The following is a 22,576-nucleotide window of genomic DNA, read 5'->3' as shown; positions in this document are numbered from 1 at the left end:
CTATCCAAAAATTAGATAAGTTTTGCTTAACTTTTGTAAACATGAGATTACGTAACGTTGGGTTCCCACACTTTACTGCCCTTGTTGAAAAGTTTTGCTCTTCTTTTTATGAAAGCAAAGGAAAATGTAAGAGAAAAAAAAGTACCTTAAATTAGGTACAGGGTTGTTACGAAGATCTTGAAATATTTTCCGCGCCAAATCCGCGCCGACTAAAATCAAATCCGCACCATTTCCGCGCGACATGAAATCCATTTCACAAATACACGTGAAATGACAATTTTAGTTACCACAATTTACTTAACGTCTTCTCTTCAAGTTTTTATAATAATATTGATTTTTATAATATTTTTTATTTAGGACTACGAAAAACCTTTCTTTACCATGGTAGCTGTTGAGCTCCATCAAATTTTGCATCTTCCTACTTTCATCGAATTGTTACAACAACAAAAAGCAATATTTGGCATAAATATCTTTATGGCTTCTGTAAATGGCGATACTATTGATTTGCAATCAAAAACTTTTTTTTCGTTTTCAACTAATTTGGACTATGCCAAATAACTTTTGTTCTAGCATTTTTTTCAAAGGTGATTATTTATTATTGAAACCTTTGAAAAGGCGTGGGTGGAAAGAGCCAAAATTATTTCAATACGCACCGCTTTTTAGATGAGATGATAGTTATGGCATGTTTTGTTCCGTTCCGTCAGTGGAATTTTTGTTGATCGAACTTTATGAGAATCATTGATATACAAGGAATGTTCAGGTCAGATTTGACCATAATTGACTTGTTGACTTGACAAATAATAAAAAAATTTTCTGAAGCCGCAATTTCTTCTGAAGTAATAAATTATGCAACTATGTTGTAATTATTGATCACAAGACAAACTTGCGTAGAGATTAACGAATTACACCATAACACTTCGTTATTAAACAAAACTTCTGTATAACAATTATTATTTGTGTAAAGAAACTATTTATACAAAATCTTCCATAGTTGCTCAAGCATCGTTGATTTTGTGCAATTCAACATCGCGCATATTAATCACCCATCATGTTTGCACTACCTGCACTCGCGAGAAAGATGGGATCGACTGACTGCGAATGTGTATACTCACGATGACAAACAGGATCTGTCATTTGACACATGATAATAGACCTATCCAATGCCACACATCTCCCCTCTTCCCTTTTTTTCAGAACTCTTCCAAATTACGCCAGGAATTCATTTTGGAAAATTCTCAGGAAAGGCTTTTGTAAATATCTCCGGAAATTCCTCAGAAACTTCCTCCAAGAAATCTTTTTTGTAAAACTATACGAAATTTCTCAAGAAATTCCCACAGGAGTTATTCCAGAAATTTTGTTGGTAGAATTTTTGCGAAATTTATTATAGAATGTAATAAGTAATACTAACAGAATTTTTAGAAGAGTTTCTAACGAAAATTTCAAAGTAATTTTCGGATGATTCCTGAAAGAATTTCTGAAGTGACTTCCGCAAAAAAATCTTGAAGGAATATCCGAAGGTCTCAAGGAATATCTAATTAACTTCTATTGTGTAATTTGTAATCTCTCCAAGCTGACAGGCTACATCCGGCACGTTACGTCTGATGATGGCTGAAGTTTAGTAAGCAGAAACGCGTCACGGAAAATAATGCTGTTTGTGTTCATTATCACCGAGAAAAGCCAATATAGGGGAACGGTTCGCCACTTCATCTCATTGCTCCTATTTCCATCCCATCAAAAACAAAGCAATGGAGGAATTTGATTTGTTTATTATTTTTGTGATTTTTTTCAGCAGAAAAAATAAGAATATAATTAAATATATGGAGGAATGCCCGAAGGAATTAAAAAAAAAACCGAAAGAATGTCTGGATGAGCTTGTCATAAGGCGAGTTCGAACAATTCGATTAAATTCCACCACTTCATTTCATTTAATTTATTTAGTCTACATCTAAACAGATAACAACGAATCAACAATTTGACGCCACAATACACGGTTCGAGGCCGCATCTATCCATCCTCGAATACGCCCCACGCTCGCCAAGTCGTTTCGCACATGGTCTGCTCATCTCGCTTGCTGCGCTCCACGCCGTCTCGTACCTGCCAGATCGGAAGCGAACACCATCTTTGCAGGGTTGCTGTCCGGCATTCTTGCAACATGTCCTGCCCATCGTACTCTTCCGGTTTGAGCTACCTTCTGAATACTGGCTCTATGGCGAAGATTTGGGCGAGCTCGTGGTTCATTCTTCACCGCCACAAGGGAATATCACCTCCGGAGTAAGAACATAACATCCCTAGCAGCACACATGTTGCACTAAAGCTACTGCAACTCATATGTGACCAGAATCAGTCACAATCAAGTTGCTGCAACTATTTTTGACTGACTTGTGCTGCTCGGGATGGCGACCGTGACAGGACGTGGTAAAGTGTGCATTTCACATGGCAACAAACCTCAATGCAAACACATCGTGAGAAAATATAATATTCCTAGGCCATCGAACTGCTATTGCAACAAATGCAATGCGTGCACAAAGTAGTTCGATGACTTTCAATAGACATGATCATATTCCACATCGGCAATGGTTTACCCATTGCTGAGATAGCAAAGCAAAGGCCATTACTCGCCTTCTCCATTTGGCTACTCTCTTATCAACTTCGTACTCTCCCTAAATTCGCTCACGATATCAACCAGAGAATGACTCCAAGAACCTTCCGTAGGTAAACCTGTAACTCGATAATAAATGAATAAAGACAGTTCAATTTGAACATTCAACCAGCGCATTTCGATCGCCGAAGCAAGGGAATATCACCTCCGGAGTAAGAACATAACACACCGTCTTCTTGCATATCGCCAAATATGGTCCTAAGCACCCGTCTCTCGAATACTTCGAGTGCTTGCCAATTCCACCACTTGATTGTACCTTTGACAGAGACGTATTTTGACCTCAACAGTAAGGCCGTCTTCAGTGTCTCGTACTTGACTCGACTTCCAATGATGAAGTTTTGCTGAAGCGGTTTCTTAAAAAAGATGGAGGGAATTTCTAAACCGATGTGCGCAGAAATTTGTAACGTAATTTCCTAAAAAAAAAACCCTGATTAATCCACCTAGCGGTGATGGCGCCTTTCTCGTGCATTATAAAAATATTGTTTTGGCCATTACTTTTGAGCCCTTTGTCCGATCTGACCAATTTTCAATAGGAAACAATGGTTGAGTATTCTGTGTCGAATGCAACTTGTTGCAAGCAAATAAGGAAAAGTACCTAAAAAACGATAGACACTTTTTATGGGTGGGTGCGCACAGACATACTCATACACATACACACAGACATCACCTCAATTCGTCGAGCTTTAGGTCTACGGGCCTTCTATAAAAAGTTTGTTTTTGAAGCGATCATATAGCCTTTCATTTACGTATACTTAGTATACGAGAAAGACAAAAAGGAAGGAATTCTCCTAATAGAATCTCGTGGGGTTTCCCTGATACAATTTTCATAGGTATTTCCGAAGCATTTTCCGTACAAGTTCCTTCTTTGAATTTTCGAAGCTATACCATTTTGACTCAAATCCCTAACATGACTCATATTTCGGATACTGGCGATCAAGGGCCGTAGAACTAAAACTTTGAGTGATCTCCCTACTGAAGATCAAGCTTGTAAATGAACTCATGATTTTGCGGAAAGAATTACGCGAATCAAGTTGAAATGGTCTTATAAACGCCGGTGTTCGGAATATGAGTCATGGTCGGGATTTGATCCCAAACGGTATCTTGATGCTTCCGGTATCTATTACCGAGGTAATTTCCTGAAAATTTTTCGAAAGAATCCCTGGAGGAAATACCAAAGGTATTCTTAAAGGAATCTATTGTGAAATTTAAGATAATCAAGTTCCTTTGAAAATTCCATTAGGATTTTGTTTGGTTATTCCTGAAAGTAATTCCGGCGAAGTTACGGGAACCGAGGGAATACCTGAAGGAATCTCTGAACGTATTGTTAAAAGAATTCCTGAAGGAAATTCCGGATGGTTTTCTAAAAATTCCCAGACAAGTTTTGGAAGAAAATTCCAAAAGAATTCATAAAGGAGTTTCTGAAAGTGTTTCTAGATTTATTTGCTGATGATTTTTGAAGAAATTCCTTGAAACTTAGAGAAATTTACGATGAAATTCCTGGAGGAATTTTTGAAGGTATGCCCGAAAGGTCTTCTGGATGACTAATCGAATTAATCCAGATGATATTTCATGAATTTATCCAAAAGTTCGTTCAGAAAATCATCCAGGTATTTTTTCGTAAAAAGATACCCTCTAGAGTATCTTTTACGAAAAATACCTGGATGATTTTCCGAACGAACTTTTGGATAAATTCATGAAATATAACCTGTAAGAAATTTCTGGAATAGAATCTCAAGAAAGTCTTGAGAATATCCGAAGAAGTATGATGGTGGATCAACTGCAATCACGATATTTTTGGGTTTATATTTTTGGCATGAAGTCTTAACAACAGTTTCAAAGCAGGGTTTTGTTTGCTATTGTCTAGACTATTTTTGCAGGAATTTCCAAAGGAAATTTTATGTTTTTCTTTGAAAATTCCATTGGAAATTCTTTCGTGGATTTCTTTAATAGTTCTTTAGAATATTTTTTACAGAAATTCGTAAGGAAATATTTTTGAAATTCTATTCAGGTTGTTTTTCGGAAATTCATTCTGAAATTTCTCCTGAAATACATTTGGAAACTCCTGCAGGAATTTCTTCCAAAATTTCTCCAGAAAATTCTCCTGATATTCGTTCGGAACTCTTCCAGGAATAATTTAAAAAATTCCCACAGTAGCTCATTTGAATATTCCTCCAGGGGCTCTTCCGTGGAACCTCCCGAAAGGCGTTTATAAATTTCTCCAGAAATTCCTTTAGTAAAACAATGTGATATTCCTTTACAAATTCCTACACTGCCAAAAATATCTATATAAGAAATATGTTATTATTATTTAATCAGACTAAGGCCGAAGTGGCCTGTGCGGTATATAAGAGTCTTCTCCATTCGGCTCGGTCCATGGCTACACGTCGCCAACCACGCAGTCTACGGAGGGTCCGCAAGTCATCTTCCACCTGATCGATCCACCTTGCCTGCTGCGCACCTCGCCTTCTTGTGCCCGTCGGATCGTTGTCGAGAACCATTTTCACCGGGTTACTGTCCGACATTCTGGCTACGTGCCCGGCCCATCGCAGTCGTCCGATTTTCGCGGTGTGAACGATGGATGGTTCTCCCAACAGCTGATGCAATTCGTGGTTCATTCGCCTCCTCCACGTACCGTCCGCCATCTGCACCCCACCATAAATGGTACGCAGCACTTTCCTTTCGAAAACTCCAAGTGCGCGTTGGTCCTCCACGAGCATCGTCCAGGTCTCGTGTCCGTAGAGGACTACCGGTCTAATTAGCGTTTTGTAGATTGTCAGTTTGGTACGGCGGCGAACTCTATTCGATCGGAGCGTCTTGCGGAGTCCAAAGTACGTACGATTTCCAGCCACTATGCGTCTCCGAATTTCTCTGCTGGTATCATTTTCGGCAGTCACCAGTGAGCCCAAGTACACAAATTCTTCTACCACCTCGATTTCGTCACCACCGATGCAAACTCGCGGTGGGTGGCTTACATTGTCTTCTTTTGAACCTCTTCCTATCATGTACTTCGTCTTCGACGTGCTGATGGCTAGTCCAATCCGCTTAGCTTCCCTCTTCAGTCTGATGTATGCTTCCTCCATCTTCTCACATTTACGTGCCATAATTTCTATGTCGTCGGCGATGTCAAATAGCTGGACAGACTTATTGAAAATTGTTGCACTCGTTTTAATCCATGCTCTTCATATTACCCTTCCAAAGCGATGTTGAATAGCAAACACGAAAGACCATCACCTTGCCGTAATCCTCTGCGGGTTTCGAAGGACTCGAGAATGCCCCTGAAACTCGAACTACGCACATCACCCGATCCATCGTCGCTTTGATCAACCGTGTCAGTTTATCCGGAAAACCGTGTTCGTGCATTAGCTGCCATAGCTGGTCCCGATCGATTGTATCATATGCGGCTTTGAAGTCGATGAATAGATGATGTGTGGGCACGTTGTATTCGCGGCATTTCTGCAGTACTTGGCGAATGGCGAACACCTGGTCCGTGGTGGAGCGTTCGCCCATAAAACCCGCCTGGTACTGCCCCACGAACTCCCTTGCAGTTGGTGCTAGTCGACGGCATAAAATTTGGGAGAGTACCTTGTAGGCGGCGTTCAGCAATGTGATTGCGCGGTAGTTGCTACAATCCATCTTATCGCCCTTTTTGTAGATGGGACCCACGACACCTTCCATCCACTCCTGCGGCAAAACTTCCTCCTCCCAAATCTTGATAATGACCCAGTGAAGCGCTCTAGCCAGTGCCTCACCACCGTGTTTAAATAGCTCTCCTGGTAGTTGATCAACCCCAGCGGCTTTGTTGTTCTTCAGCCGGCCAATCTCCTCCTGGATTTCCTGGAGATTCGGAGCCGATAGAATTATGTCCTGCGCGCGTTCCCCCAGGTCCATCACCATACCGTCATCTTCGTATGCCACATCGCCATTCAGGTGCTCTTCTAAGAAATATGTGTCGCCGTTATAAATTTTTGTAATAGCTCCACCGTAATATAATCGATAAAGAACCACGCATAAATTAAATAATTGCTAATTCGAGACCACACATAAAGTTTATTTGGATATATATATTTTTTAAAGTTCGCGTGGAGTATGGTTATGTGTGCGCTGATATACATCATAAGTTAAATCTATGGATTTTTGCCAATAAATATGTGTGGATTTTTAGTAGTGTACAATTATTTAATCTATATACATAAAAATGAATTTCTGTCTGTCTGTGCCTTATAGACTCGGAAACTACTGAACCGATCGACGTGAAAATTTGTATGTAGAGGTTTTTGGGGCCGGGGAAGGTTCTTAAGATGGTTCGAGACCCCTCCCCGCTTTGGAAAGGGGGGCTCCCATACAAATGAAACATCAATTTCTTCATAACTCGAGATCTAATCAGAAAATAAATCTATTTTAGGCGAAACGAAGTTCGTCGGGTCTGCTAGTGAAGAATGAAATAGGAAATAATAAAGGAGTTTCCAACGGAAATTTAGAAGGGTTCTCAAAGGAATTCCCGACAGAATTTCCAAATGAAATTTCTGAAGGATTCCTAAAAGAATTTCTAAAGAATTTGTTAAAAGATTCCCGAAAGAATGCTCAAAGAAAATCGCGAATGTCTAAATGAATTTCAAGAAAATTTAAATCAGAACGAATGACTGAATGAACTGTTATGGAGACTTTAAGAAATTCCTGATGGAAAGTTCAAAGGTATTTCAAGCATTTCTGAAGAATATCTGAAGAAATTTCTAAAAGAATTCGTAAAGAAATTTCTGAATAACTTTTGATTTTTCTTATTATTCCTTCTCTGAATTTTCGAGGAATTTTTCAATTTATTTTTTAATTTCCTCGAAAATTCCTTCGGAATTTATTATATGGATTTCTTCAAGACAGAGTTGAGCCAGCCTAGGGCTGAAAGCCTCTGAAATAAAGACAATAATAATAATAATAATCCTTCAATATTAGGAAATTCTTTCCAAAAATCCTTTAGGAAATCTTTTATGAGACTCATTAGATTTTTTTTGGATTTCCTACGGAAATTGTTTCAGGAAAACCTTCCGAAGTTTTTTAAGGAGAATTCTTTTTACGATTTTTTTATGAGTTCTTTGGTAAATTCCTTAGGAATTCCTGTAGAAATTGAATCAGGAACTCCTTCCATTTTTTTAAGGAATCAGCAAGTATTTAATGATATTCTCAAACAAATTCTTGCAGTAATTCTTCAAGAAATCCATTACGAAGCTCTAGAAAGAAATTCTTGGCATTTATTTGAAATTTTACTTTGGAATTTCTTCAGAAATACATTCAGAATACTTTTACAAATCCTTCGTACATTACTTCAAAAGCTCCTTTAAAAAAATTCATCTGGATTTCATCTTGATATTTCCATTAGAAACACCGAAATTTACGAAAAAAATCATCCAACAAAATTTCCAAAATATTCTAAATTATCTCTGGAGGGAAATCCTGAAAGGAAAAGAATTTCTAAAGAATTTTCAGAAGAAAATTTCATTTCAAAAGTTCATGGAGAAATTTCAGAATGAATTTTCGAAGAAATTTCCAAAGCCTAAAAGATTTTTGTATAGATTTTGCAAAGGAATTTGCGGAGGAATTGCTAAAGGTATTTCTTACAGGAATTTACGATGGAATTTCCAATAAAATCACCTATTCGAATTTCTAAAGAAATTCCAAAAATTCTTTCGAAAACAACAATTCCTTCGGAAGTTTTTCCAGAATTAAACAAAAATCTAGGATTTTTTTTCAGAACAATTTTGGCAGATTGTTTGTCATAAGACGAGTTTGTACTATCCCATTTATTTCCACCAGTTTATTGTACCTTTGGCAGATACGTGTTTCGACCTCAACAGTAAGGCCGTCTTGAGATGCTCGTACTTGACTCGATTTTTTTTGTCAGAACAATTTTGGCGCATATAGGGGACGGTTCGGCACTTCATCCTATAGTTCCTATTTCCATCTCATGAAAAACAAAGCAATGAAAAGGAATTTGGTTGGTTTCTTATTTTTGTGATTTCTTTCAGCAGTAAGCACGCGTGATAGCAAAAAGAAGTGACGATATTGGTGCTGTATTTCTTTGTTTTGCGATGAGATGGAAAATGGTACAGTTCCCCTAATTGAATTTCAGGGTAATATTCGATTTGGTGGGTCACGAGGTCCCATCTGCCCCCGCTCAACTCCGCTCCTAGTCCGTGTAGCTTACATGGGACAACATAATTAACATAACTTTAAGAATGTTTAACGTCTCACATTTTGTTTGCTGGGTTTTCTGCGTACAACTATGAGTTTTTGAATGAGATTTTTAGATTGTTTTGAGCCATCAGTGAAAAATGGGACAAATTAAGAATTAGTTTGATTACGACAGTACAATCGGCTTACACGGCAGTACAATATGTTTTGGAAACAGTACTGTCTCGTTGAATACTGAATGTATTGTTAGCCTAAGCCTATGAGAGTGAGTAAGTGTTTCGACATTTCAATTTATTTTTAATTGTTTCTGATAGATTCTCAAATACCTAGGAGGTGACATGCCACACATTTTCTAAAAGAAAAGGGGGTTAGTTCTCATTTACTCCGATGCTGAAAATATATCAAAACCTCAGATCAAAACGTTCGTAAATCAGCACACGAAATCCCGTAGTGGGCAGATGAAAGAATGTCAATGCCGTTAGTGTTAACGAAATAATAAAACACAAATGTTGGTCTCCCGTCCTCAAGGAAAGCAATATTCTCCTTCATTTCTCCTAGGAACGTTTAATCTCATGTGAATAAACAAACCATGAAAAACACATACATGCCTGCCGGCAGTTCCGAGTTCAAAGAAAGTGAGCATGTTGTTAAAGTGAGGAAAAACAGAGAAAAACATTTTTTCGCTTGGTTGCAATTTCAGGCTTGCCTGCTGTTTTCTAGGATGAAATGTGCGTGAAATTATATATTTTTACAGCCTTATTCCCCCATTTAGGCATGACCAGATAAGAAGTGCGTTATATGTACCCAATGCTTGCATCACCCCTTGTAGACGCAAGACGAAAACGCAAGCGATTGGTACAATTTGTTGGCAAACAAACCTGCCTTGGGCCATTTACTGCACCGACCGACCGGCATCGTCACTCCTACGATACGATCGTGTCAACAAAAGTGGGCGAGCAATCAACCAAAGAAGCAAGCCCGCTGATTGTGTTCACGCTTTTCGTCGAAAGAAATTCTAGTTGGTGGAGTACTTGCTTTCCGGAGGACCTTCTTGGTACATCAACTTTGTTACAATCTCTACTTTTTACATGATTTGAAAAGATTCCTACCCATTTTGGCGAAACCTATCCGTTAATTATGCTAGATGAATAACGTTTCTACGATTTACTCAACGATTTACTTCGCTTAACTCTTACACAAACATAGTCAGGACAAACGTGTGAATAATCACATCTGCTGGCAGAAACCGACATCAACGAGCCAAATTCAATTACACCACGATGTTGACGTATCAATTATCGGTCGAAGCCCGCGTTAATTCTCACGATTAAACCGGCTCAAATCGTAACCATCCAGCGCAGTTTAATAACGAAGCGAACATTTTCAGATTCCAAAAGCAGCTATCATTAGCACTTACCAATTTTTGAGTCTTCGTCGTTGTCTTCGATCACCGCCTTGCTGCGGTCGGTCTAATCAAACACTGTGTGAATCACCACCAGAAACGCGATGAATGAATGGGAAGAAAAACTGCTCTTGATGACAACCGCAACAAACAAGTCAGCGCCGTCACGCACCACTCACTCCCGTGTGTAACTTCCTAAGCAAGGTGCCTCGCGCACAACTCCCGTCCTCGGCTGTAAACCACGCTTGAATTATCCTCCAATTAGTGGAACTTCATCCGCCTAATTTCTATTTTGACAATTAAATCGTTCTCACTTCACTTCATGTGTCGGCTGCGTTCGCACTAAATTGCCCGCAATTTTTCATTCACTTAAAAATAACATCACACTTCGTGGCCAAACGAGCGCTCCTGCGTTGCTGCTTGGACATTTACCGCCACTCATTCACCGTTTACTGCTTTGCCGATTTCATCTTCCTCAGCTTGGATCCCGTGTATCGAGAAAGATCAAGAGAGCTTATTATGTAGAGCCCCTTTTTGCGTACATTTCATGCACACCTAATTATTGTTGCCTTTTCACTTTCTCTCGCACACAGCGTGCTCTGATCAGCAATTGGTCGAATGCACCGCAGAGCTCCACTGCACGCACTAAAGAGTGCACTTTTCGAATTCCCTCTTCACGTTCCTTCTTCTCCGCTGTGCAGGCAGCCACGATCGTACTTATCCACCAATTAAATTATTAACTGTGTACCATCAATAAATCTATTAATAACAAGAAGCAGACAGCTTCACTCTCTCCCTAATTCCAACTCATCACACCGGAACATCACCAACTATGCATCCGTTCTGAGTCGCACACACGTGTTCACTTCTGGTGCACACAACAATCATTCAATCTGCTGCCTCACACTAAAAATTCGGCTCTTCCTGTTTTCGTTCCATAAACTCAAAACCATCAACATCAATACCCCATCAATCGATTCCGGCGAACGTACCCTCTGGAACAGCTGACCGCGCGCGACACTGCCCGCGATGGAGGGACCGGTTGATCGAATCGAATCGATCTACCCCAGAGTAGGAATTCGAGCGCAAAAAGTGGAAACCGAAGAAAAAGTCGCGAACCGCCCGGAACCACTCACGCAAAAAGCTAATAACTCCCAAGCACAGCTCACTACAGCTGGTGTGTTCTGTATGATAGGAACCTGACCGACCGATCCGGGAAACTTTTATGTCAGGCCTGCCTTCCGTCACGCACAGTACTGATTCGATGGGGGAGGCGAACAGTCGGTTCAACCGCTCCGCGCGCTTGCATGGCAACGCGACACCTCGCCAGTGTGCTCTGCTCTGATGCGTATACGAGAGAGGGATGCTGGCTGAGCTTGGAGAGGATGCCCGAACCGTATGCGGTCGCGACTTGCCAGCGTCAAGCGAAAGAGAGTTTCGTTCAGTTTTGGTTTCGCGAGAGTCGGGTGAGGGAGTTGTTGCGAGAGCGAACGACTCTGTCGTCAGGCTGGATTTTAACGAAGCGCTCTTTTTCTCTCTCACTAGCGAAATATTTGTATTTGTTTGGATGAATATTTTTAGCCCTGCAAAGTTTATTTTGTTTTGAAAAATGTTCAAGCGTTTGTCTAAATTGTTTGTTGCAGCGGAGAGAAGAAGTAAAATGTTGCGAGTCGTTTCGCAATGACATATTCGGTGCAACATTTTAGTTGATATGCAGGTAAATTTATGATTAATTAGTTGACATTACCACAGCTATTTATAATTGGATTTGACGTTGTGCGCATTTGTTTGTTTTTGAAATTCGGAATTTGAAGCTAGTTTTTCTTCTGGATTTGTATTTGTATATATTATTGGGTGAGCAACATTTTAATTTTATCTCTGATTAAAAATGATACTTTTACAAAATATCCTTTCATTTTCAGCTGATAAAAATGGAAGCACCGTACCATTGACGGATAAACTAAAATAATTAAGGAAGCGGAGGCCGGACAAATGCTGCATCAACAAATCGCTACCAAATACAATGTTGGAAAGTCATCGGTAGGTAGGTTGGTATTCCTACATAATAAAAACGCAATTCAGATGGCAGTCAAAAAATATAATGAAAGTGATCTGTGAAACGGCCAAAACCGATAGAGCAGCATTTTCCGTTGATGGAGGAAACTCTTTTTTGGATTTTGCAGCAGCATAGAAAAGCGAATATTATTGTTCCGGCAGAAATCATGCGTACAAAAGCAGATTCTCTATTCGGTTGAACTAGTAGTATCGGTTGGGCTCGCCGATTGCGATGGATTTCGAATTGTAACAGCTATCGGGGAGAAAGCATCCGCGGATCTGGAAGCCTATATGATAAGTTCAAGACGGTGTTGATGCAATGGATATGGGTATAAATCGATCACAACTATTCATCGCTTCTAAGACCGCTATGCTGTGGAATGAAAGAGCAGCTTCTGGTCGTTAGCGGCTACCTTCTACCAAAGTTGTGGCACCACCAACGAGCTGGGGACCGGCTTCATAGTGCTGGGTAAGATTCGTAAACGTGTGATTGGGTGGCAGCCAATCCACGCAAGAATGTTCAATCTGAGGATAGAAGGTCGTTTCTTCAACTATAGCATCATCAACGTGCACTGCCCACACGATGGGAGACCCGACGACGAGAAAGAAGCGTTCTATGCACAGCTGGAGGAGACATACGATGGATACCCAATGCGGGACGTCAAAATCATCATCGGCGACATGAACGCACAGGTAGGAAGGGAGGAAATTTATAGACCGGTCATCGGACCGGATAGTCTGCACACCTCATCGAATGATAACGGCCAACGATGCATAAACTTCGCAACCTCCCACCAGGGCCGGATTTATGAGGGGGCCGTGGCTCCGGGTCCCCACAAATCTTATGTACCAAAACCAATCTTTTTGTACATTTTGGGGCCCCCACATACCGTCGGCCCCGGGGCCCCCTTTCGGCTAAATCCGGCCCTGCCTCCCACGGAGTGGTAGTCCGAAGCACCTTCTTTCCCGCAAAAATATCCACAAGGCCACATGGAGATCACCTAACCAAGAAACGGAAAACCAAATCGACCACGTTCTAATCGACGGTAAGTTCTTCTCCGACATCATGAACTTCCGCACTTACCGCAGTGCAAATAATGAATCCGACCACTACCCCGTTGCAGTATGTCAAAACTCTCGACGGTGTACAACACGCGTCGAAGTCGAACGCCGCAGCTTAACATTGGGCGGCTACAAGACGGTAGACTAGCCCAAGGGTACAGGCGCAGCGTCTCTTGAAGATGGCTGGAGAGATATTCGATCCGCCATTGATAGCACCGCAACCGATGCATTTGGCACGGTGCCCCCGGATCAGAGAAACGACTGGCGAATGTGAGCAGTTAGTGGAAGAGAAGAATGCAGCATGGGCGAGATGGCTGCAACACATCACGAGGGCAAACGAGGCACGATATAAATGGGCGCGGAACAGACAAAACTCGATTTTCCGGAGGAAAAAAATTCTCATCGGAATGAAGGATCAGCACCTCAGCCTTGTTAAAAAGAGCCGCGAGGGAGCGCTGCACGAGCCGATCGCTGTTAAAACCCGGCTAGGCTGGACAATTTGTGGTGGAAGGAGTCACAACAACGCCACCAATTTAGTACACTCTGTGTTTCACATCTGCGCCTGCAGCCCGTCTTCGGACGAGGACCTACATAAAATGATGAAGGAATACTTCGCAGTAGACAGCCTGGGAGTTGTTCAGCCGAAGAAACGTCTGGTCTCAGCAGAAGAAGAGCGAGCGCAGAATCTGCTCGAAGGTCGCACAGTATTGAAGGGAAAACGCTACGAAACTGGCTTGTTGTGGCGCTACGACAATGTTCGACTGCCAGACAGTTTTCCGATGGCCCTCCGGCGACTGCAGTGCCTCAAGAAGAGAATGGCTAAGGACTTCCAACTAGCAAACGTCCTCAACAAGAAGATCATCGATTTCGTCGAAAAGGGCTTTGCGAGGAAGCTCACCGCTGAAGAACGTTCCCAAAACTTCCCCCGGACGTGGTATCTACCTATATTTGCGGTAACAAATGCCAAATAAGCCAGGCAAGATCCGGATGGTGTGGGATGCCGCTGCAGTAGCCCACGGAATATCCCTTAACTCCGCGCTACTCAAAGGACCGGATCAACTCAGCGAGCTGTTTACCATACTGGTACAATTCCGTGAAGGCCGGGTCGCTCTAACTGGAGATGTGCGCGAAATGTTCCTGCAAGTGCTCATGCATCCGGAAGACCAGCAGTGTCAGAGGTTCCTCTGGTATGATGAAGATAGGACCCCCTCCATATACGTTCTCCAGGTGATGACATTCGGGGCCCCCAGCGCCCAGTTCGTGAAAAACCTAAACGCCGAGCGCTTCAAAGGGGATTATCCAGCGGCGGCTGAAGTGATCCAGAAACGGCACTACGTTGACGACATGCTGGTGAGTGTGGCAACAGAGAAAGAAGCTGTCGAACTCGCATTGCAAGTGAAGGCGGTACACGCAGCTGGCGGCTTCGAAATCCGTAATTGGATCAGCAACTCCAAACGCGTCGCTGAGGCCTTAGAGGTGAACAACACTGAAGAAAAGAACCTCGATCTTTCACCGGAATTATCCACGGAGAAGGTGCTTGGTATGTGGTGGTGCACCGACGTAGACACCTTTACCTACAAGGTTGGGTGGGACTGATACGGCCGAGCGCTGCTGGAGGATCAACACCGGCCAACAAAACGACAAATGCAGCGTGTACTTATGTTCGTGTTCGATTCGCTTGGGTTAATTGCCCAATTTCTAATGTATTTGAAAATACTGCTTCAGGAAATCTGGCGCTCCGGCATCGGCTGGGATGACCAAGTCATTTTCAAAAGATGGCAAACCTGGCTCAAAGTCCTTCCTACAATCGAAAAGATCGGCATTCCTCGGTGCTACATCAGCGAGTCAAGCATCCACTACGGAGACATACAGCTTCACACATTCGTAGATGCAAGTGAAAACGGTATCGCGGCTACCTGCTACTTACGATTCAATTATCAGGATGTTGTCGAGTGCAAAATAGTCGCCGCCAAAACCCGAGTCGCGCCGTTGAAATTCCTCTCTATACCTCGTCTAGAGCTTCGGGCGGCCCTAATCGGCTCTCGACTTGCCCGAACACTCTCCGAAGCTCTCACGATCCACGTTACCCGTCGAGTTTTCTGGTCTGATTCCCAAGATACCCTGTGCTGGATCAGATCTGACTCACCATTCGTAGCGTTTCGGGTTAGCAAAATTCTCGAGCTGACGGAGATGGCCGAATGGAGATACGTTCCCACCGATCTGAACGTTGCGGATGATGGAACAAAATGGACAGGACTTCCAAATATGAAGCTCCAAGCCAGATGGTTCAACGGCCCACAATTTCTGTATCTCGCGGAAGACCATTGGCCACGCACGTCGAAAGGCTCTCAAACCAGCGACCTAGAACTTCGTCCCAGTGCAATGGCACACTTCACCGCTTCTGATCCCATCGTACAAGTGAACGACTTCTCCAATTGGGGTCGATTAGTTCGAGTTGTTGTATTTGTACAACGTTTCTCTAACAACTGCAAATTGAAATGTTTGAAGCAGTCTATAATAAGCTGCCCTCTTTCCAGCTCAGAAATAAGCTCGGCTGAAGCATATCTACTACGCCAGGCGCAGTTGGAAAGTTATCCCGACGAAGTCGCTCTTTTTCAAAGATCGCAGCACGAGCCAACAGCACATAAAACACCGTTGCCTAAAGCAAGTCCGCTGCACCAAAAATCACCTTGGCTGGACCAGAATGGAGTATTGCGAATGCGAGGCCGCATTACCAACTGCGATTACGCCACCGAAGACGCCAAAAATCCAATTATCCTCCCACGTGACCACCCAACCACCAAGTTGATTATTGCACATTTCCACCAAAAATTCCACCACCAGTAATTAACCGTAATTAACGAAATTCGACAGAAATACAGTATTCCGAAACTTCCCACAACCTTCACCAATGTCCGAAATAACTGTCAACGCTGCAAGAATCACCGAGTCATTCCAAGAGTACCGATCATGGCAGATCTACCGGCAGCTCGACTACATGCCTTCACACGCCCCTTAACCCATGTCGGCGTGGATTTTTTTTCGGACCATACGAGATTGTCGTCGGTCGCCGAGCAGAAAAGCGTTAGGGTATGCTGGTCACTTGCCTTACGACCCGCACAATTCATGTTGAAGTCACCCATTCACTAAGCACTGATTCATGCGTTATGGCGCTGAGAAACTTTATATCGCGAAGGGGGAGACCTTTCACAGTGATCGAGGTACGAATTTCGTCGGGGCCAACCGAGAAATCAAAGCAGCGGAGAGTACTGTCGATCATGAAGAAATGATGAAGGAGTTTGTGGACGCCGAAACCAGTTGGCATTTTCTTCCTCCTTCCTCGCCGCATATGGGTGGCATCTGGGAGCACCTCATCGGCTGCGTGAAAAAGAACCTAATGGCAAATCTCCAAACAAGAAAATTGACGGATGAAGTGCTGCGGAATCTGTTAATAGCAGTGGAGAATACCGTCGACTCTCGACCTCTGACGCATGTTCCTGTAGAAGACGACTCAGCACCAGCTTTATCACCCAACCACTTCCAGCTTGGGTCGTCTAAAGGAGTGAAACCGCTGTGCACGATGGATGATGGTGGTACGGCGCTACGCCAATGCTGGCGATTACCTCAACTTCAGGCCAACCGGTTCTGGCAAAGATGGGTCAGCGACTATTTGCCTGAGATAACTCGTCGAACTAAATGGTTCACCGATATGAAGCCTATAGAAAACGACGATGTTGTAATAATTATCGACCCTAGATTACCCCGGAGCTGTTGGCCAAAAGGCCGAGTGATCTGCATTCATCCTGGGCGGGATGGCCAACATAGATCAGCAACGGTGAGGTCAACCTGCGGCTTCTACGAACGACCAGTAGCCAAATTAGCCATGGTAGACGTACGGCGCGTTACGGATTAAGCTGGCCACGCGGACATCGTACCTGGGGGGACTGTTGGCGAACGTACGCCAGCGCGCCTCTACTAGCTGCACGCTTAGATTGGTTTACCTATTTATGGGTACTAGCCTTGATAAAATCAGGTTATTTCGGCTTGTCCAAGAAAAATGCTCATACGACCCAGCAAGGTAATACACTTTATTAAGTATGTTGAGCCTAGGATTGAAAGTAAAATCATATATTGCCCATCACACTTCAGTAATGATGGGCAAATTGTTTTGCTATAGAAATTTGGGTCATACCACAAATATTCTTAAAATTAAAAAATAAAGAAAAATGCGAACGGGTTACAAATAAAAAAAAAACCGGCGTATTTCACGCAATTCACAAAAAAAAAAATCTGAATGCACTTTGAGCAAATGCAATTTTCTAATATACATGCCGTTGAATCCAATCTGCTTCCTGATTGGTGGGCCAATCAGCGTGCGTCATGTATCCAAGGCGTCATTGCTGTCGGTGCTCTCGTCTTGGGCTTCTTGTTCATCATCTCTCTTGCTGCTGGCGTCCACTTCATAACGGCACACATCAGCACGCCAGGCAAGCATGTTCAATTACCATTCGAGTGGGAAGTGCGTGTTCAATTAGATAATGTTAGCAGAAGGGTGACCGAAAAAACTCCGGCTGATTGGGGTTAGGGATATGAGATTTCGGGTTTATAATTTAAGGATTGGTTAGTTTAGCAAAACTTTTAACTACGTTCGCTTTGTGCGCGAAAATGAACAAATTCAATATTTAGAAATTTGTTGAATTTTTGTAGGTTGGTTGATTAGCGCGTTTTCCGAACGAAAGAATAGCGAAACCTCCCGGATGGCGGTGGATCACGGATACTCTGGCTAAAAGAAAACCTGAAGACACTAAACCACTTACCAATGACGTGTTTCTAAGCTTTTGTGATAAAGGGATTACGGTTTGTTTTGAACTTTGTGCTACAATTTAACTAACAGTACTTCCCACGGTATACAGACAAATGTCCTACACAGTTTCTTGAAAGCATTCCGAAACCTGATATGTACTTACTTTTCCACCACCGAAAGCTCAATTCTCCCCAGACCACTCGTTAGCTGGCGGAATGATTTAACAACCACGTCAAGTGTTGATGGAAATGTCTCTCTTACGATCCGGTACGATTCCTCCCCGCTCGCCAGCACAGCTCTATTTTCCACGGGACGCCACAGTTGCATTCAAATAAATGAGTTCAATTCCTCACCCTGACAGGCAGCCAATTTCTGCACTTTCGTCTAACAACTAAACTCGGAACGAACGAACCACTTATCGAACTATTCCGGTACGGCGCCGCCCAGATCTTCCCGGCTTCACTTCGATTCTTCCGACGAAGACGCCGGCGAAGGTTCTTTGGTTCAGTCAACAGTTCCACATGTGCGGGTGCGAGAGTAAGGAAAAAAACCAACACCCAACAATCCGTTCGCTTGGGGGTGGAAGTGGGGTTTGTTCCGGATGGCAACTTTTCCCATTAGCAATAAATCATCTGTTTTGCTCCTGGCGATCGGCGGATGGGTGTATTGGTAGCTATAGGAGCAGGACATTACGCGAGGGCTTTTCGCCTCAGCCTTTTTCCGAGTACATGTTGATTTTTTGCTTTCGTTTTTCCGAATCTGTTTTGGTTCATTTAGTTTTTTCTCAACGCCAGGAAAGGCGGATGACGCCGACGACGACTTGGACGACAACGAGCATGGCCGGTCGAAGGAAAACGGCGCGATACAAATTGAGTGAGTTATTTCACATGCAAAAGCGTCCAACAATAATGGTGAGGAAAAACACGAAGTGAATGAAGACGAAGGAAAAATAATGAAAGTTTTCCATCGAAAGTTCATGGCATTCCGCTTTTGAAAATTCTGAATTCTGATTTATGGTCGGGGTCGGTGGAAGGCAATTCCTTCCTTCAGAAAAAAAGGAAAAGAAAAGATTTTTTTGTCTTTTTTCTGTGTACGGGGTTTAACAGAAACGAGAAGGCAATCAAAGTGCGATGATTGTGGTTTACTGAAAGCCGTTTGCTCTCATTATTGGCATTTTTCATTATTTTTTGTTCCTTTTTGTCGTACCTACTGAAGGTAATACAAAATACAGAATGATGTACAGTGTTTTTCATCGCCCTTTCCTCAGTGAAATAGGCGGCTTCATAGCAAGACCATGCTGAGCTTGGTTCAGTTCCCGGTTCAGCGTAGGATTTTTTTTTGTTTCTATCCTTTTTCTACTGTTAAAGCTCTGTATGAGGTGTCAATGTTATACAATTGAGGGGGTCAAACGCAAAACGGTGTACGTGACAAAAAGTTGGTTTCGACAAAAATGGGTGCAAAATTTTTCAATATTTTTTTCGTTTCATACAAATTGTAATGGAGAATTAAAAAATATACTAATTTTCTAATGGATATTCACATTTTTTATAAACAACCTACAAATTATAAAGAAACATATTGCCGCAAAGCTCCAAAACCATAGCTATTTTTGCTGTAGTCAACTCAATTTTAACCAAAATGTCACTCATACTCCTCTGCTTTTAACTCTTTGAAATATGCTTCACAACCAAGGAGTTTTATGCAGCTTCATAGCACATTCAAAAGAATTGTCAACAAAAATTAAGGAGAGTTTACAATGAAAATTTGTAAAAAATACCCATACAAATTTAAATGAATTTCTCTTAAAAATTCAGAGAAAAACACGTGAAAGTTTTTTTTTCCTATTTTCTGTGGAAATTCAAATCGTTTTTTGTTTGATAGTTTGGAAAAAAATGAAGGACTTCTCGCGTAAAATCGGAAGAATTTCCATTTGTCAATTATAATTAAAAAAAATATCAGTAGAAATGAACCTCAGCTCAATGTGCTGATGAGTCAAAACAATGTTGCCCTCATTCATTTTCGAATCTATGACGGCCCGGCCAGAATAGCTATCGTAAAGCCTAGCGCTACTAATTTGCGACATACCTACTTGTTGCGGAAGATGTTCATAATTATAATTAAAAAATAACGCAGCGCCATTGTTTACCGAGTTTGATATGAATTTTTATCTAGTCCGGACAAAATGTTGTGTATTTTGTTCCTTTTCCCTACCTAGATCAAGCAGCTTTTATCGAGCCTATTTTGCTCACTAATTAAATTGAAGTAATCTTATCATTGCTGCTCATTGTATAATTATAATGAAGCCGAAGATCGGAACTGTGGCGTCCCTTATCACTTATCAGTGATTTGGTTTATTTCTCTCGTTTCGTTCAACCTTTTTCATCAGAAGCGAAATTTCATCGCAATTAGATAACAATGAAGCTGTCCCAGTGTGTCACTGACTTGCAACCGTTTCCAATGAATGCAACGTGGTGACGACGTTGATTTAATGGAGGTGATGGTCTAATGTGCACACCTGGGCCCAGTGTTGTAAAATGCCGCTTGCCTGACACTTGACTGATTTGACCGAAACTTTTTTCTAAGAGCAGAAGGTTTGAAAGCGATGTGTCTTTACTTTGTTTTTTTTTTTTAATGAAAGTATCAACAATTAAAATTCTGTTTAAGTAAAACTGTTAATTAAACATAGATTAAAGATCTAAGCAGAATTTATTACAAGAACAGCTTTATAAGCTTTCACAGGTTTTCAGAATTTAAATGGATTTAAGATTCACTAGAAGTTCAGAATTCTAGAACATCTATTGAGTCTATTGATACAATATTTCCAATTTTTTCACTATTTTCTTATACAGCGAGATTAATGTACACTGTACAGTTATTCCTCGAAATAGCGTAAGTCGATATAACGTATTGGTGAAAAGTGAAATTGTGTGCAACGCTACAACATGATTTGTATATGCCGTCACACATCTGTTTACTGTAGAATAGTAGTATGTATGGTCTATGTTCGTTCTCTTCGATTGGTTAAAGGAAAATCTGTAAACAGACACAAGAGGAGACCTGAGCCTCCTGTGAGGATGAGAAGCCTTAACTGATCCTACCTTTCCATCATCTTCTTGGCTGTCGTCAGACGTGCCAGGAAGGAGGCTACCTACGTGCCCGCATAGGTCTTTCGTAAACGAATCGCGGTGATCTGGATCTCGACTTCACACTGATCTTTTAATGTATCGACTAGGTTACCAGCTTCCGTAATTTCCTGCGGAAGTTCCTCTAGGAAAATTTTTCGAAAACCTTCCAGGAAAAATTTGTGGAAGTTCCTCCGGAAGTTCCTCCGGGAATTCCTCCGGAAGTTCCTCCGGAAGTTCCTCCGGGAATTCCTCCGGAAGTTCCTCCGGGAATTCCTCCGGAAGTTCCTCCGGGAATTCCTCCGGAAGTTCCTCCGGGAATTCCTCCGGAAGTTCCTCCGGGAATTCCTCCGGAAGTTCCCCCGGGAATTTCTCCGGAAGTTCCCCCGGGAATTTCTCCGGAAGTTTCCCCGGAAGTTTCTCCGGAAGTTCGTCGGGGAATTCCTCCGGAAGTTCCTCCGGGAATTCCTCCGGAAGTTCCTCCGGGAATTCCTCCGGAAGTTCCTCCGGAAGTTCCTCCGGAAGTTCCTCCGGGAATTCCTCTCTAAGTTCCTCCAGGATCCACTCCAAAATATGCCTATCGCAGTTATTTTTGTCATCCCCTGTAAGTTCTATTTCCTTACAAAACTTGGCCAACGGCCATCACTAAGTCTCATTTTGAATCACCAGCGCTTCGCCAATTCACTTTGCTGAGCTATCGTTGAAAATGTTTTTTTTTTCAATTTTCGTGAATAGTCCAAAGTGAAATGTTATCGAAAACAAACCACTGAGAGAAGTTTTCAAGTAGAAAACGAAATACGTATCTGTTGATGCAAAGTAATTATACTGCCGCTAACCGCAAGTCGAGCACATCTGTATATGGACGCCCATATACAGATGTGCTCGACTTGCGGTTAGCGGCAGTATAGTGGAAGTAAATAGAATAGTGAAGTCTTTGTACTCTGTAGCATTTCCCGTAAGACGCTCAATAATAATAAATCAAGAAGGAAGGAGGAAAAAGAGAAAATTACAAGGAGGAAGAAGAAAGGAAGTAGGAAGAAAGAAGAAGGAAGAAGAAAGAAAGATAAAGGAAGAAGGATGAAAAGAAGAAAAAAGGACGGAAGAAGAAGGATGAAAGAAAAAGGTAGAAGGGAAAAGGAAGAAGAAGGATGGAAGAGGGATTAAGGAAGGAAGAGGGATGAAGGAAGGAAGAGGGATGAAGGAAGGAAGAAGGATGAAGGAAGGAAGAAGAAGGATGAAGAAAGGGAGAAGAAGGAATGGAGGAAAGATGAAGGAAGAAGGAAGAATCA

The 22,576-nt window shown here is 42.1% G+C and overlaps 2 protein-coding genes across 2 annotated transcripts in view; one reads left to right on the top strand and one right to left on the bottom strand.

The window, feature by feature from the left end:
* Nucleotides 1-11,497, bottom strand: part of LOC134222772 (roundabout homolog 2-like) — a 294,250-nt gene extending 282,753 nt beyond the window's left edge. The window contains 1 exon segment of the mRNA XM_062701928.1: nucleotides 10,260-11,497. The gene's annotated coding sequence lies outside the window, so the exon portion shown is untranslated.
* A 2,851-nt stretch (nucleotides 11,498-14,348) lies between these two features.
* LOC134222771 (uncharacterized) lies at nucleotides 14,349-16,208 on the top strand. Its single transcript, XM_062701927.1, has 2 exons — nucleotides 14,349-14,942; nucleotides 15,087-16,208. The coding sequence occupies exons 1-2, from the start codon at nucleotides 14,349-14,351 to the stop codon at nucleotides 16,206-16,208; spliced, it is 1,716 nt and encodes a 571-aa protein (XP_062557911.1).
* Nucleotides 16,209-22,576: the final 6,368 nt, after the last annotated feature.

The sequence above is a fragment of the Armigeres subalbatus genome, chromosome 3 (assembly GCF_024139115.2).
Source record: "Armigeres subalbatus isolate Guangzhou_Male chromosome 3, GZ_Asu_2, whole genome shotgun sequence".
Taxonomy (NCBI): domain Eukaryota; kingdom Metazoa; phylum Arthropoda; class Insecta; order Diptera; family Culicidae; genus Armigeres; species Armigeres subalbatus.
The sequence above is the reverse complement of the archived record's forward strand: the minus strand, read 5'-3'. Positions and strand labels throughout refer to the sequence as shown.